Here is a 17,469-nt window from a genome sequence, read left to right as displayed (position 1 = left end):
TGCCCCTGCTTATGCTCCCCCCCCCCCAAAAAAATTAAATAACAAATATGAATCTGGTCCTTTATAGACATGAGGACTGAGACCCATAAATTGCCTTCCTAATGTCTGGCAGGTATCAATAGAAATGAGGAGATTGGAACCCAGGACCTCTGGGTCTGGTGCTTCTTCTACTTTTTCACAGCCCTGACGTATTCCTTTCAGGGCCTGGGAGACCTTGACCTTGCCCACCCTCCCAACCCCCACAGGGATTGGACATGGAGCACGGGGAGAAATTAGGATCCATGACCGTCCTCTTAGGTAGCATAATTTTACTAGTCATTGCAATGCCACACTTGACAATGAATATTGCTCTCTTTTGGTGCATGTGTAGTATGTGTAAATTTTTTTTCAGTGTTTATTTACTTTTGAGAGAGAGAGAGACAGAGACCGAGTGCAAGTGGGGGAGGAGCGGAGAGACAGGGAGACACAGAATCCGAAGCGGGCTCCAGGCTCCGAGCTGTCAGCACAGAGCCCAGCCTGACGCGGGGCTCGAACTCACGGACCATGAGATCATGCCCTGGGCTGAAGTTGGACGCTTACCCAACTGAGCCACCCAGGTGCCCCTGGCATGCATACATTTCTAAAAGCATGAATGAGCGTTTCCCCCTCTCGTGATAAGCAGAGTATCTTAGAAGCATATCCTTGCCTGTGCCCGTCTTGGTGGAGGACACCAGCAGCAGCAGCGAATACGGCTCGGTTTCTCCGGACACGGAGTTGAAGGTGGATCCCTTCTCTTTCAAGACGAGAGCCAAATCCTGTGGAGAGCGAGACGTAAAAGGAATACGGACACTCTTTCTGGGGTAAAGACCGGACTGACTTTGGGTGAAAGAACTACGTCATGTGTCATTTTATAAAGGACACCGTGATTTATGCTGCATTAAATTCTTAACAGCATTCCAGACGAAAATTTCGAAGACCACAGTGCTCCACCTTCCCCTGAAGAGAAAGATTCTGGATTCTTTATGCTGAGGAAGGACAGTGAGAGACGGGCCACTCTTCACAGGATCCTGACCGAAGACCAAGACAAAGTTGTGAGGAACTTAATGGAATCTTTGGCTCAGGTAACACCTCTCATGGATACTTGGTTTTCCAGACTTTGCATACTTTCACTGTGTCATCACCCCTCGGAACTGTCACAGGCCATGTGGAGACAGGAAGGAACTGTAGGGCTCTTGAGGATGAAACCTGCCTCCCCCAGACAGGAAAAAAAGCAAATCTCCGATGTAGAAACCACATTAAAAAAATTTTTTTTTATTTATTTTTGAGAGAGAAAAAGAGAGGGCAAGAGAGGGAGAGACGGAATCTGAAGCAGGCTCCAGGCTCTGAGCTGTCAGCACAGAGCCTGACTCTGGGCTTGAACTCACAAACCGTGAGATCATGACCTGAGCCGAAGTCGGACGCGTAACCGACAGAGCCACCCAGGTGCCCCTAGAAACCACACTTCTGAACATAACTATTTGTAAGTCACAAGCACACTTTCCGTGTTGGTCAGGTTCCAACGAGCTATAAGCCACTGTGACCCTTCGTTCATTTGTTTATGAATTCAATCTGTTTATCAATTCAGTTATCAATTCAACATGCATTGAGCCACATGACTTGATAATTCGGACAGTGGCACAGGGCTCCCTGCCAGTCTCCTCTGAGCATTTAGGAAAATACTGCAAACACGAGGGCCCCCCTGCTTGTGGGGCAATATTCAGATGGACAGAGGGTGACTGGCAATAATGAGTAAATTATGTAGTGTGTCAGAAGGCCACATATGCAATGAAAAAACAAAGCCGCTCAAACCCTTATTTCCTCTTGTATTCGTTTGCTGGGGCTGCCTTAACAGAACACCACAGACTGAGTAGCTTCAACAGCAAATTTGCTTCTCACACTTCTGAAGACTGAAAGTCTAAGAGCAGGGTGTTGGCAGGTTTGGTGTCTCCTGAGGCCTTTTCCCGTGGCTTAAAGTGGCACCTTCTCACCATGTCCTCCCCCAGCCTTCTATCCCTGTGCACCCTGGGGGGGTGTCTCTTCCTCCCCTTGTAAGAACACTAGCCCTATTGGATTAGGGCCCCACTGATAGGATCTCAGGTAACCTTAATTACCTCCTAGAGACCCTCTCTCCACATACAGTCACATGGGAGGTTAGGGCTTCTACGTATCAATTAGGGCCAGTGGTGGGGCGGGGGACAGTTCAGTCCCCAATACCTGGGAAAATATGTTCCCTGGGATTCTGCATATCTGTAGATATGAGGAAGAATCCCCTCCCCAAATTTGCCCCAGTAGAAGCAGGGTGTCCCCCAGCTCCAAGCCTCTGGTGATGCCTCCTGTGTTTGGAGCAGAAGCTCAGGTCTCTTGAGGGTATAAGCCTCCACAGACATGCTCGGTCGCAGACATGACACTTGGTGTTTTCTTTTAGTTGCATGGGCATCAGGGACATGTCTCCCTGCTCTGGTGCTGGTGGCCACCATCTGTCTCTCCTGCGCATACCTTCTTCCCTGCCTTCTGTCTTGGGAAAACAGCTGCAAAAAGGGTGTAGCTGGAGGAGTCACGTCAAGTTTGTCTCTCAGGCCAACGGTCTATCTGGTCTCAGCTTGTCCTGGGATATAAATGGAGCAACACTCTCTTCCTTGGGTCTTGTCTTTGTCTTGAGAACCCCACTAAGTTCCTCTGCTGATTCCGTCACCTTAGCAATTGTCTAATGCCCACCTCTTTTGATCCCGTAAGAAGGGACAAAGGCCACATGTGTGCCAGCAGGGTCTCTGGGTACAAGACCTGAAATGAACACCATCTGCACTTTCTGGGAAAACCCTGCTTGGGTCCTAAAGGAAAGCTGTATCGAGCAGTTATTCTGAGGCCCAGAAAGGAGGGGCTGTTGTCTGGGGGGGCAGCTGAGGCTCTGGGCTGGGGGTAGAGTGTGTACCCGGGACTCTGCACAGGAATGGTGGGGGGTGTGGAGGAGACGGGAGCAGTCTTGAACCTGTAGCTTTCTCTCTTGCCTTTCCTTCTGCTCACTTTGGTCATTCAAGGACGGGGGAACCAAATTTAAAAAATTTTTGAGTTCATTTATTTCGAGAGAGAGAGAGAGAGAGAGTGAGTGTGGGGGAAGGACAGAGAGAGAGGGAGACAGAGAATCCCAAGCAGGCGCCATGCTCTCAGAGCAGAGCCTGACACAGGGCTCTCTATCTCATGAGCCTCGAGATCATGACCTGAGCCAAAATCAAGAGTCAGACACTTAACCAACTGAGCCACCCAAGGTGCCCCGGACGGGGAACCAGATTCAGATGAAAGGTGCATCTGGGCAGCAATTGGAAGTCGTTCATTCATTCAGCAAATACGTATTAACCTTCTACTGAATGACAATCACTCGTCTGTGTGCTGTAGATACTACAGTGAACAAAACTGTAAGAAAATGTACCCCATTGCAGCTGACATTCTAGTGGGGGAAGAAAAAACAATAAAAATTAGTAAAGATATAGTAGTAGTAGCAATATATACAGCCACACATACAGTTATAATATATAGTATGAATAGTAAACCTGTAGTAATAATATATTCCGTGTGGCGTAATGAGAGCAAACATTTTGCATGAGCCAAGTATTGTTCTTAGTATTTCATGTGTATTCACTCATTTAATCCCCATGGCAATAGTGCTATAGTGATAGTTCTGTTAGCATCCTCGTTTTGAGAAGCGGACACAGAGGCACAGAGTTGTTGAGTAACTTGCCCAGGCCACACAGCCCTAAGCAACGGAGTCAGGATTTAGACCCCCACAGTCTGGCTCCAGGGTCCGTGCTCTTAACCACCACACCGTTCTCCTCCCTGGGTGACAGCTCCCACACGGCAACCAGTGCTGGTAGAAACATAAAGCAGGGGAGGGATTGGCGCTTTCGGTGGGGAAGGAAAGGAAATCACCGTTAGCCGCTGTGAAGACTTCTCCGCATGGTGGCCACTAATGCAAGGTGCCTGTCGGAGGTCAGAAACATGGGGAATGCGGGCATTGCCCAGATCTCATCATCACCCCAAAGGATGTGCTCCTCCAGCGCAGAAAGTGTCTGCTTGTTTGGGGATTTTGAAGGTCCACCAGGCAGGACTGCCGTGACCATTGTCAGGGTCCCAGCTCTCAGCACAGAGCCTGGCAGGAGACTTCACTTCCATGACTGTGCTGAAAGTCTTAAATTTCGCCGTTGGTTAATCCTGTTTAATTGTCTGTGACTTCCTGTTTTTTTCATGCACACTTGAATGTTTTCCATAGAAGGAGAAAGAAAAATACTCTTAAAAGCAACCATCAGAGGGCATGTGCTGGTGCACCCGCCTGAAGGCACCGGTGAGAAACTGTGGGTCAGAATCACATGCTAAATCCCGAATCATCCAGTGATAGCAAGGGTCCTTCTGAATGTATCGCTAAGGATGCTGTGACGTCACATGCTGGCCTAGAGGTAGAGCAGGTCCCAATCTAGGCTTACTGCCGGCTCTTCCAGCTGATGGGGGCAGAAGAATGCAATTATTAGGAGCCTGGGCTCAGCCTCAGCTTGCCTCTGCTTGAGGCCAGGCCCCACCACTTCCAGGCTGTGTGATTTAACAACTCCGAGGCTGAATTTCCTAATCTATACGACAGAGGAACGCTGGTATCTACCTCACGGAGTTTCTATAGGGAATAACTAAGACCATGAGCAATTGAGATAATAATAGAGAGTGTGTCACACATGTTAACTATTATTATTGCTGCTGTGACCATTATCAAGCAGGCTAATCCTAGTTGTCTCATCTCTTTCAGTTTTTTCTACAACCAGATGGAAATAATTATTTTCATTGCCTTAAATATCTCTAGATGCATCTTTACATGTAAGCCTGCCCTTTTGTAACAAGACCAAGCATGGAGATGTTGGTCAGGTCCCCAAACCAGCCCACAAAAGCCCTTTCAACCTGTAACATCCTTCTGAAGCTCACTCATCATTTTGAGAAGGTTTAAAGGATAAAGACTAGAGAGCGCCTCTGCGGAAGAGTCTGGATGGTACCGAGTGCTAGGAAAGGCACACCTGTCAGATGGCACCTTCTGACGCTGAATCAGGCTCCCTGGTACCCGAGATGCTCATTTGTGTAGGCATGCTGATGAGTGCACATGAACACAGGAGTTAGAACAGAAATACCGATTATGTAAGTGGATGAAATACCCCAGACAGAAAACACTTGCCAGAGTCGACAGCGTTCCTCTGTAGGACAGTGGCACACACGTCCAAAAGACCGGAAGCAACATGTTTTTCTGTTGTGAAAACAAAGCTAATGTCAGGAAAATGTTTGCTGTTTCATCTGCTGGCAAACATGTATCTGACTTGTCACTAAGATAAGCTTCCAACTTCTGAATAACTCACATTTTTCTTCTTGAACATATTTTCATGTTATTATGATATTGCCTGTGAATCTTTACTTTGGGTGTAATTTAGTTGGCGGTAAGAAAAGAAACAAAGTTTGTAATTGTTCCCAGTCTGGTTTTAATTCCCTTAATGACAGCTTTCAAGCTTTTCAATATAATCTTTTCTCAGGAAAACATAAACATGAGAGAGAGCTCCCCAAATGAAAATATACTGAGAGAAAGAACTTGATGGTACATTTATTTAATTTTAATAGAATCCTAGAAATTGTAATTTTCACAGCCCAGTTGAGGAATTTAACTTTTATGGTGTAGTAACAAAATGTGCACTAGGAGATAGAAATGAATATAATAAAAATCTCGTTTCTTGAAGTTAAATGAGGATAAGTAACACCCTACTATCTTTCCTTTAAAGAAACAAGGTTCCTTGCACAAGGTAGAAAAATTCACCTTGGCAGAAGGAATGTGTTTAATTATCGTATTATATTTTTAATATGTAAAAATAGTGTCCATTGGTTCATTCTTACAACTAATGGCCTCGTTGGTGGGTAAGCAATTATTTCAAGCGTGGAGTTTGAAGTCGGCACCCCCCCACTTTTTAAAAAAATTTTTTTTGTTTATTTTTGAGAGAGAGAGAGAGGGAGAGAGAGAGAGAGAGAGAATGAGCACGGGGAAGGGGCAGAGACAGAGGGAGACACAGAATCCAAAGCAGGCTCCAGGCTGTCAGCTCAGAGTCTGGCATGGGACTCGAACTCACAAACTGCAAGATCATGACCTGAGCTTAACCGACTGAGCCACCCAGGCACCCTTGAAGTGAGCCCCTTGCGGTTGAAAGGAATTGACACACTTCAAGGGCAGTTGCAGTTCTGGGGGCACATTGCAGGTTGCCTCACGTACCAGTGAAGGAGGGGGGCATCTTCAGGTATTCCAGCGATGGTGCCTAGCCCAACCTCACAGAGACTGAAACTAGTGAGTGATTCTGAGGGCCTTCACTTGCCAGGAGTTTGTCCGTCCTTTCTTGGGTTTGGCTGCTCTTGGCCCTCATGGTGTGCCATTTCTATTTCTGCGCATTCCCTTCTCCTCTCCACGTAGATTGTCATTCTCAATGCTATTGCCTCTCCTTCCTTCCTTATAACTAGATGTACTCCTGCTATTTAAAAAAAAAATGTTTTAAGTTTATTATTTTTTAAAGAAAGAAAGAGAACTAGCTGGGGAGGTGGAGAGAGAGGGGAGTACAGAGGATCCCAAGCAGGCCCCATGGTGACAGCAGAGAGCCCCATGTGGGGCTTGAACTCGTGAACCATGAGATCATGACAGCCTAAATCAAGAGTCGGTTGCTGGGGTGCTGGGTGGCTCAGTCAGTTGAGCGTCCGACTTCAGTTCAGGTCATGATCTCGCGGTTCGTGAGTTCGGGCCCCGCGTTGGGCTCTGTGCTGACAGCTCAGAGCCTGGAGCCTGCTTCAGATTCTGTGTCTCCCTCTCCCTCTGCCCCTCCACCACTCATTCTCTGCCACTCTCTCAAAAATAAATAAACGTTAAAAAAAAAAAAAAAGTGGGATGCTTAACCAACTCAGCCACCCAGGTGCCCCTCATGCTGCTATTTTAGGACTTATTTCTCTAGACTGACTTTGAGCTTAAGATCCTATGGCTCATTGTCTGATATCTCTTTAGCCCCCATTAAAATTTCTGAGCAAGAATTTTATTGCCTCAGCCTGTCCCTGTTCGGGCAAAGCTCTCTACATCTGACTAAATCGTACCTATTCACCAATGTATGGGGTAGGTACCCTTCCTCCCAAAGTCTGATTATTCTTGGGGTGGTGGGTGGGGGTGGGGGTAGAGCATCGAGTTCAAATCTGGTCTTTTTCCCTTAGCTGGGGGCACTTTGAAGCCCAGTTCCCATCAAGGGCTGTGAGAATGGCAGGCTCATGACTAATGTGTCCCACACAGATCAACTGACAGGTTAATTTATTCACAGGGGACTGAAGAACCTAAACTAAAATGGGAACACATCACAACCCTCATTGCAAGCCTCAGAGAATTTGTGAGATCCACGGACCGAAAAATCATAGCCACCACACTGTCTAAGCTGAAGCTAGAACTTGACTTTGACAGCCATGGCATCAGTCAAGTTCAGGTGGTACTCTTCGGTTTTCAAGATGCCGTAAGTATGACATTTTGCTGCTGTCTTCCCACAAACGGCCAACAAAAATCAGCAAAATAAGATAAGACATAAGTTCTGTTATATTTTCTTTCTTTAAGAATGTTGATGAATGTCTTTTTCGATCATTAAGCGTGAGCTGGTTGCCTCTCCGTGAGCTGCTAAACAGCAGATTCGTTGTTGTATGTGTTTGCATCTCCCAAAGTTAGATACACGTGATATTGAACACCGTGGGAAATAGCAAAACTAACAGACAGCTCCTGTGGCTGAACTGTGTGCTTATGAAATCACGTAGCCAGTCACTATTTGTTCTTTTGACTTTAGCCACACAGCCCACTGTAGTGGTTCACTTTCTAATTCTGTATGTGGACTGCCATCTAGTGGTCATTGAGAAAAATGCAATGGTACAGATGGGGATGATCACTGTTAAGTAAAACCAATACTTTTCTTTTTCTTTTTTTCACTTTTTCTCTGGTTTCCATGCACAACACTTTAAACATGTTTGTTTAAAACATATTAATTCGTCACTAAATGAAAATCAATCCACATGATCTAATGAGAGATTGCTGAAGGCTCTGCCCTCTCAAATGGAGTTGCTCTGCAACACCAACTAGAAGCCCGTCTTTCAAAACCCTGATTCAACACACAACATGCTATTCCTGAATAAGACTTATCTGTGGAACTCTGTGGCAAGAAAGCTTGAAGTGACTCCTAGAAGGTCTTCACAGGGTGAGGGAGACTGAAATAAGAGAGTTCCTGATGGCGCCTCTGGTATAAATATAGAAGCACTTTGCATAATTGTATTTAAATCCCCCAAATTAACTCACTCCTACTGTGTTTATTTCTCCTACATAGATGCCTTGACAATTGTTTTTGGTGCACCAAATGATCTCTCATTTAAAACCAAATTATAATCCTTCAATGGCCACTGGTGTTCTCTGAAACTCTGTGTAAGCTTCTTGGTCTTTGTGCTGTCCTGTGGACAGGAACAGCACTCCTGACTCAACTGAGATCCTGGGTAATGAAAGCAACTGGCAAAGCCCATCACTAATAATTAAATGCTAAAGGCACACTTCACTGCAACTAGGGAAACCTAACCATCTGCAAACAGAATGAAAGAATTTACTGATTTTGCACTTGCCCACACATTTGACTTCCAGCCTACAGGCTGGGAAACAAATTGGCCAGTAGAATTCAGATTGAGAGTGGATTTGTTGTAATCATGGGCCTCGGGCCCGGGTCTTACACACACACACACACACACACACACACACACACACACACCTGCTCTTGCTCAATCACTGTCCAGGATGGGAATGAACCCCAATAATGTGCCCTGTTTGATGAAGAGCTATGAGGAGCGGGTCATAGTTCTAGAGGATCCTCTTCCATCTGCTGTGTGGGACTCTTGAAAGAAATGTTCCAGTTACCTAATGCTATACTCCACACTAGTCATAGGAGCAGGCAAAGTCTTTAAGAAATGAAGGTACCAGAACAAACTCATTCTGAAAGGATTTCCTAGAACAAGTGCGAACCTAGCAGTGGTTCACTTCCTTTTGGGAGCAACTACTCTGAGGAATTTCTCAGACTGACTCCTTTCTAAACTGGGGGATTTTTTTTAATGAGAGAGAGAAAAGGAGAGAGCATGAGTAGGGGGAGGGGCAGAGGGAGAGAGAGAAAATCCCAAGCAGGCTCCACTCTCAGTGTGGAGCCCCACATGGGGCTTGACCCCACGACTCTGGGATCATGACCTGAGTGAAAACCAAGAGTCAGACACTCAACAGACTGAGCCACCCAGGCACCCCTAAACTGGGGGGTTTTGATGGGGGACCAAGGGCAAGAATAAGCAACTGGAACCCCAGCTTTTGGCGTGGGCTTGCAGCTAGGTCACCATCTCCCTTGCTCCCTCTAAAATCTCTGGTCCCCCCACCCCCGTCTCTCTGCCCCCCCCCATTCACTCTGTTTCTCTCTCTCAAAAAAAAATAATAAACATTCAAAAAAAACTAATAAAATCTCTGGTCAGAGCCCTGTGGGGAAAATAGCCACTTTTCTTAGAGGGTCATGTTGACCAGCAATTAGTGGAGTTAACTCAAATTTTAAAGAAGCCTCTTTTAGCTTTATGCTAATGGTTATTTTTTTTAATTTTATTTATTTATTTTTAGTTTTTTGAGAGAGAGCACGTACAGTGAGGGAGAGGCAGAGGGAGAGGGAGCCCAGGCAGGCTCCACACTCAGCTCAGTGTGGAGCTCAATCCTTTGACCCTGAGATCATGACCTGAGCCAAAATCAAGAGTCAAATGCCCAACCGACTGAGCCACCCAGATGCCCAATAATTATTTTTTTAAGTTTTTATGTATTTATTTTGAGAGAAAGAGAAAGTGCAAGTGGGGTAGGGGCAGAGAAAGAGGAGAGAGTGAGTTTCATAAGCAGGCTCTGCACAGGCAGCGGGGCTCGAATGCAAGGCTCAAACACAGGGCTCAAATGCAGGGCTAAAACATGGGGCTCAAACTCACAAACTCTTACGACCATGACCTGAGCCAAAGTCAGACGCTCAACCAACTGAGCCACCAAGGCGCCCCTGAAAAAGGTTATTTTTTGAAAGATAATGCATATTATTAGTCACTAAAAAAAAATACCCTTACGACCCAGACTTTCACTGTGAACAGCATTTCTGGAATATTCTAGCAGCTTCCTCCTCAGAGTCACAACACTGAAGGTCAGTGTTTATTTTTATTTAAAGCCCTTGGATTCTTTTTTCCTCCTTTACCACCTCCATCATCCAATCTGAAGTCATCATAAAAAATGGAAGTTGCATGTTCTGAGTCCTGAAGAAGCAACGTTTCATTTAACCAGACTGCCTTTGATTTGCTTATGTGGGGATCACCAGACTTTAATTTGAAATGGCACTTTTTTATTGTTTTCTGGTGACATAAAGAAATTACTCACAGTTCAAGGTGAAGAAACCTCATAGTTGTTTCGTTGATAGAATGTCATCCAGATGGTTTTGTCAGCTAGGTTATTTGCAACTAAAAATTAAAGTAGACTAAACGTCACCCTCTTTCTCCAGGTCAATAAAGTTCTTCGGAATCATAACATCAAGCCACACTGGATGTTTGCCTTAGACAGTATTATCCGAAAGGCAGTGCAGACGGCCATCACCATTCTGGTGCCAGGTCAGAAATAGTTAATTACTTTGCAAATATTTAGTGTTTGATATTTTAGATTACTGTTCAACTATCATTTATGGTGTCTTCTTTACTGCGTCTCAGATCAAGTTAGCCTTTTGTAAAAATCTTTTCAAAGCCACTAAATTAATCTTTATCTAGTGCATATAGTCTAAGGAATGTACTACACCAAGCCAAATGCTTACTATGGGTGAGGAAGGTTGCTTCCTTGTTTTTATTTTTTATTTTTTATTTTTTTAAATTTTTTTTTCAACGTTTTTTATTTTTGGGACAGAGAGAGACAGAGCATGAACGGGGGAGGAGCAGAGAGAGAGGGAGACACAGAATCGGAAACAGGCTCCAGGCTCCGAGCCATCAGCCCAGAGCCCGACGCGGGGCTCGAACTCACGGACCGCGAGATCGTGACCTGGCTGAAGTCGGACGCCTAACCGACTGCGCCACCCAGGCGCCCCGCTTCCTTGTTTTTAAAGAGCATATTTGGATATGGGGGGAAGGAGGAAATTGTGCAGGTGACCCAAATACGTATACATTGTGGTATACGGTTAGCTATGTCCACAAAACACACTCTTGCTGGTGGTTCCCAAACCTGCCAGTGTGCATTGAGTGATGTCAGCAGCTCTTTAAAATTATAGCTTTTCAGGCCCCATCCCAGACTGAGTGAGTAAGAATCTGCTGGGAAAAAGCCCAGGAATCTGATTTTAATCCAGCTCCCAGGTCATTTTGATACACAGCCAGGTTTGGAAATCACTGGTCTAGACAGATCCCAGCTATGTTTGCAGGGAGGTACAAAAGGGGTAGTGTTGATGAAACAGGGTTTTATGGAGTGAGAGACACATTCAAGTTCTAAGACATACTTCCAAAGTACTTTGATAGTGTACTCACTAATGAAAAATTTTAAGCAAAGCTCTTCTGTGTGTGTGTGTGTGTGTGTGTGTGTGTGTGTGTGTAGAGAGAGAGAAATGATAGATAGATAAATAGATAAACAGATTTAGATACATAAATTAGAAATATGTTATACTAATTTATACATGTTTTATAAAACATTCTAGGGGCATCTGGGTGGCTTAGTCGATTGAGCGTCTGACTCTTGATTTTGGCTGAGATCACGATCCCAGGATCGTGGGATTGAGCCCCGTGTCAGGCTCTGTGCTGAGCATGGGGCCTGTTGGGGATTCTCTCTGTTTCTTCTTCTGCCTCTCTCCCCTGTTCATGCTCTCTCACTTAAATAAAAAGCAAAAACCAAAAAAAAAAAAAAAAAGCCACTCTAAAATAGAAATTTTAAAAGATAATTATGAAATATCTTAAAATTTAGGTTATTTACAAATGGTACCACAAAATTTTAAGTCATCATCAGTCCTTCCGAGTTGTGGGATTCCCTCTCTTCTCTCAGAATACCTTGTTTGTTTTGTGAGGGCACTAGGGTCCATCTTTATATTAAACCTTTGTCAATATTAAGTAAAGATTAGGGTAGAAAATTTGCATAGAAATTTTAAATTAGAAAAAAATTCTACAAAGGCGCTAAAACACATAACTAGCAGTTAGATGTGAACCCTGGGAAAGCCGTGCTAGTGTAAACCTAATGTAATGCTCTAAGGAAGTTAACAGATTCTTATATTTAGATGACTTATCATTGGGATGGTCTTGGATGTGAGGAATGTACTCTAGAGGGGTTATATAGTGAAAAGATGTGAGGGGTGAAGGGGAATAGGTGTGTATTAGAGAGGAACAGACATAGGCAGAAGTTAAACACGGTAGTTTAAGTGAGCAAAGGCACGAGATATTATACTTTGATATATTTAGCATATAAATTATCTGTTAGTCTAATTTTTTAAAACTTCCCTTTAAAAATGGATGACTTAAATGCAATGGATGATATCCTGGAATAGGAAAAAAAAAATCAGTGAAAAACTTGTGTCTGAATAAAGCCTGTAGTTTAGTTAATAGTATTGTACCAATGTTAATTTCTTAGCTTTGATGACTATGCCGTAGTTATGTAAGATGTACTGGGGGGAGCTGGGTGGAAGGTATACGGGAATTCTCTGTATTACCTTTGCGATGTTTCTGTCAGTCTAAAATTCTTCCAAAATAGAAAGTTTACAGAGCACGCTGACCTTCACACTGTGGTTAACAGGCTGGTAATTCAGGGAGAGGGCAGAGAGTCACGTCTCCTTCTGCTCCAGCGGGTGTCCCAGGGATTGGCACTCTGCTGTCACCCAACCCATGTGTGGAACGTTCTCTATGAAGAGGGTTTGCTACGGAAAGCTGTTTGTCCTTCCACTGTGGAATCGGTCCCTCTGAGGCTACTAAGGAGTTCGAATGAAAACCAAAATTATTGTTTGCAAGCATTTAAAAAAGAAGTTGAATTTTTTAAATTAATTTATTTATTTTGAGAGGGAGAGTGCCAATGAGCGGGCAGGGGAGGGGCAGATTGAGAGGGAGAGAAAGAGAATCCCAAGCAGGCTCTGTGCAGAATCTCAGGTCAGCACAGAGCCGGATGCAGGGGTTGATCTCCTGAACGGTGAAATCATGACCTGAGCCGAAATCAAGAGCCAATGCAGAATTGACTGAGCCACCAAAAAAGTGGAAATTTTAGAGGACAATAACTAGAAGAAGTATTTTTTATATTCCTCCCAGGTTAGGGGGAAACCATATACATTTGTATGCCAATGCATAAATGATGAAATATGCGAACAAGAGGAATTGATTTCAAGCAGTTGAGAGTTCCATCAAATTTCTGAATGTCCCTAAAGATTTTGTTATACAATTGAGATTCAAAGAAACTGCATTAAAAATGCTTGTCTTGGGGTGCCTGGGTGGCTCAGTCGGTTAAGCGTCTGCCTTCGGCTCAGGTCATGATCTCACCGTTTGTGAGTTTGAGCCCCGCGTAGGGCTCTGTGCTGACAGCTCAGAGCCTGGAGCCTGCTTTGGACTCTGTGTCTCCCCCTCTATCTACTCCTCCTCTGCTCATGCTCTGTGTCTCTCTGTGTCTCAATAATAAATAAACGTTAAAAAAAATGCTTGTCTTCACAATCCCTTGTTAAAAATTCCTTCTAGAGAGAACACCACAAATAAAATGTATATGACATATTGAAATGTATGTCATCATTAGTGCATACATTTCCTGGGTCTGTCCACCGAGAGCACCCAAATCTTAGTATCTAAACACCATTTTCCAGTAAAAGGAATCCGTGCTCCCTGGAGAGATGGTTGATTCCAGGCCTGGGGTAGGGGAAATACAGGTGAGCCTGGAATATCTTGGTGATGCCAAAAAGTAAGGAAGTGCCAAAATGGATGGAGGGTTTTTGAAAGGACACCGCAGACCACACCCATTTGAAGGAGTTCCCAAAAGTGTAAGCCAGAACAATTTGAGCAATAAAATAAAATAATAATAGCCTATTAGAATAAACTAAATATCCGTAAGTCTACACGAATATAAATAATTGAATACACAAAGAAATGCAGGAAAAGAGCCAGCTCTTTTTTACAGAATTCCAGTTAATAAAGGTAGCAGGTATGAGGGAAATAGAACATCACCATTCAGCAGACAGCACAGTAATAATGATTCCTGCAGGCAAGAAACATCAATGGCTGCTGAAATTAGTAGGCACAGGAGTAATGAGAAACAGGATATTTGAATGGTTGCGCAGTATCTACCCACAAGATTATTTACTAATTGCAAAGGGAAAACAGTGACTTTCCCGTGGGGAAACCAGCAGATACCTCCTTTACCAAGCGATCAAGGTAAGCATTGCCAGTAATAGGACACATCACCCTGTACCTCCTGATGTGAGACCCTTAGTAGCGAACAGCATCACCTTTGTGGTTTTCTTCCTGGAAAACGCACAGCCTCAACCTAAACATAAGACGTCGAACTCCAGAGGAGGGTCATAGTACTCCTCAAAAGTGTGGAGGTCGTGGGAGATAAAGAAATAGCTGGGTACTACCTCAGACTGGAAGGGACTAAGGAGACATGATAACAAAATGTGGTGTGGGATTCTGGTTCAGGAAAAGGACATCAGTGGGAAAACTGGTGAAACTCAAGTAAGGTCTGTGGATTACTTCGTGGTGTATCAACGTCCATTTCCTGGTTTGGATCCTCGTCCCACCATTCTGTAAGATGTCAAGTTTGGGGCAAGCTGCTGAAGGATATTCGGGAACTCTCTGTACCATTTCTGCAACTTTTTTGTTATTCTAAAAGTATTTCAAAATAAAAAGCACAAAATAAAGAAAGTATTCAATCTTCTTTCTCCCCCCAAAAAGAGCACACAGAACAGAGAGTACAGTGCAAGCCCCTTCAGAGTTTTTTTTCTCAGGCAGTTTTCTCACTTGTCATCAAGAATCAGCCTTCAGATGATTGGCAACATTGAGTATCTGTTGTTACAGTCTGGCTGTGGGTGACCAGATGGAGAAGTGCTGAGCATAGAGACCATGTTGGCAGTGCTAAGAGAGAATTGATAATGTAGGCATACCAACTACATTACCAAAAAATTTTAAAGCTGCTAAAGCACTGGGTACTATTACCAGTGAGGCTGAACTACTCATGTGCCCTGTGTCCACATTAATGTAAGATGACCAGCATTCTGAACCATGAGCTTCCACTGCACTGACACGGATTGTGATCTTACTTGTTATCAGAAATACCCGGGGTTAAAGAAGCTTGGTCTGATTATTCTCCGGGGAAGGAACCAGTTGGGGTGGTGGCTGCGGGTAGGGAAGTGGGAATAGTATTGTTGTTTGATCCCCTCTTGCCGTATTAGAAACCGGCACTGGCTCTGGTTTCCCACACATGGGCTTAAGTGCTACCCACTCGTTACAGGGCCCCCTGAGTCCCCGCCTTTCTCCTGACACTTGCCTCTCTCCTGACAGTCCATTCTGCCTTCCACTCTTCTCAGCGGGCTCTGGACCATCAGTTGAACTTCCTTCTCTCAAACACCTCTGCCCCTTTCTCCACCAAGCCAAGGCTTTCCCCTCCTCCAGAGTCCTGCTTAGGCTCTTCTGCTTCCCTGAATCAATGACTGAACCACCACTGGATCTAGTCACTGCAGATGTACTTTATTTACCTCTTTAGCATTCCTAATACATGTACGTGTGAATGGTATAGGTTGCTAGGTCTATAACTGAGATCATCTAATTTGTGCTTATAATTTCGTGTTATCTTTGTACCTGCTCTTATGGCTCTTCCCATATGCATTCTAGTTCTCCTTTAGATTATTACATCTTTGAGGACAAGGACCAGATGCTCTATCTCACTTGCATATTTTACGATGTGTGATTTGATGATGTGTATTCAGGGGGCCACCACAAAAGTCCAAAATAACAAAGTATTGCATTTGCTTACAATTTTCTACTTGATTCAGATTATCGGAGAGAATTTTTTCAGTCTTTTACACATATATAAAATTGAAATTTATGATAAAACATACAGAGTTAGGGCTATGTAAGGAGATGTTTAAATATAATAATAAATATCAGAAATTTTCCCTCCCCAAAAGCGACATTATAGTCAACAGCACAATAAAACTTTTTAATTGTTTTTTTTTAATTTTCAGTTTAGAGACCATAAAAGAAATTTAAGAATAATTTTAGAAAAATTTAAAAGAGCTAATCTTGTGTTCTAATTTAACCTAGAATTGCACTTTCTTAAATTACTTTTAAAGTAAGATTCTTAAAATTATTTTGTTGCCTTATAAATACAAGTAATCCTAGGAGTATAACTCTTCCATTCTGCCAACATTTTTTGAGAGGCTAATATGTCCTAACCTCTGTACTGGGTTCTAGGTTTACAAAAGTAAAACACCTGATTTTGAGGCCCTCCCACTCTAGATGAATTAGGAAATGGAATTTTGGAAAGAGAAAAGAGATGATGCAGAAAGCAGAGTAGAGGTGGGAGCTTGGTGAACCTTCCGAGATAAAGGGCAGGATGTGAAGAAGTTAGAACCCTTGTGTACTGGTAGTGAGATTATAAAATGGTGCAGCCAGTATGGAAAACAGCATAATAGCTCCTCAAAAAATTTAAAACTAGACTTACCATACGATCCAGGAATTCCTCTTCTGGATATATATCCAAAGAAGAAATTGAAAGCAGGATCTCAAAGAGGTATTTGCACCCCCACATTCATAAAAGCGTTATTTACAATAAACCAAGATGGGAGCAACACAAGTGTCCACTGACGAATGGATAAACAAAATGTGGTATGTACGTGCAATGGAATATTATTCAGCCTGAAAAGGGAAGGAAATTCTGACACGTGTTGCAACATGGATGAATCCTAAGGACATTATGCTAAGTGAAGTAATAAGCCAGTCTCAAAAAGACAATTACTGAATGATTCTACTTGCGTGAGGCACCTAGAGTAGTCCAACTCATGGAAACAGAAAGTAGAAAGGCGGTTGCCAAAGACAATGGGGGAGGGGAAATGGGGAGTCGGTGTTTCATAGGTATAGAGTTTCAGTTTTGCAAGATGAAACTTATAAAAAGTTTGCAACTTTAAAACCAGTTCTCAATAGGGGTTGAGCAACAATACAAATATACTTAACAATATTGAACTGTGTACTTAGAAATGGTGAAAATGGTAAATTTTAGGCCAGGCTTTTTTTTTTTTTTTTTTTTTTTTTTTTTTTTTTTACTACAGTGAAAATTTAAAAAATAAATAAATAAACAGAGAGATAAAGGAAGTCAGAGCTACATAAGCCTGGCCCCTGAGGAAGGGCACTCTGATTTTTGTTATGGGC

General features: G+C 43.5%; 1 protein-coding gene across 2 annotated transcripts in view; it reads left to right on the top strand.

The window, feature by feature from the left end:
* The window catches only part of MAP3K5 (mitogen-activated protein kinase kinase kinase 5), a 204,885-nt gene that overhangs the window by 176,308 nt on the left and 11,108 nt on the right, over positions 1-17,469 (top strand). For both annotated transcript variants that reach the window (XM_049654422.1, XM_049654423.1), the window contains 4 exons: positions 662-839; positions 932-1,100; positions 7,371-7,556; positions 10,620-10,725. In XM_049654422.1, the coding sequence (XP_049510379.1) occupies positions 662-839; positions 932-1,100; positions 7,371-7,556; positions 10,620-10,725 (639 nt within the window). The remainder of the gene's footprint in view (positions 1-661; positions 840-931; positions 1,101-7,370; positions 7,557-10,619; positions 10,726-17,469) is intronic.

This window comes from Panthera uncia, assembly GCF_023721935.1.
Source record: "Panthera uncia isolate 11264 chromosome B2 unlocalized genomic scaffold, Puncia_PCG_1.0 HiC_scaffold_24, whole genome shotgun sequence".
NCBI classification, from domain to species: domain Eukaryota; kingdom Metazoa; phylum Chordata; class Mammalia; order Carnivora; family Felidae; genus Panthera; species Panthera uncia.
This window is presented reverse-complemented; position numbering and strand designations above follow the sequence as displayed.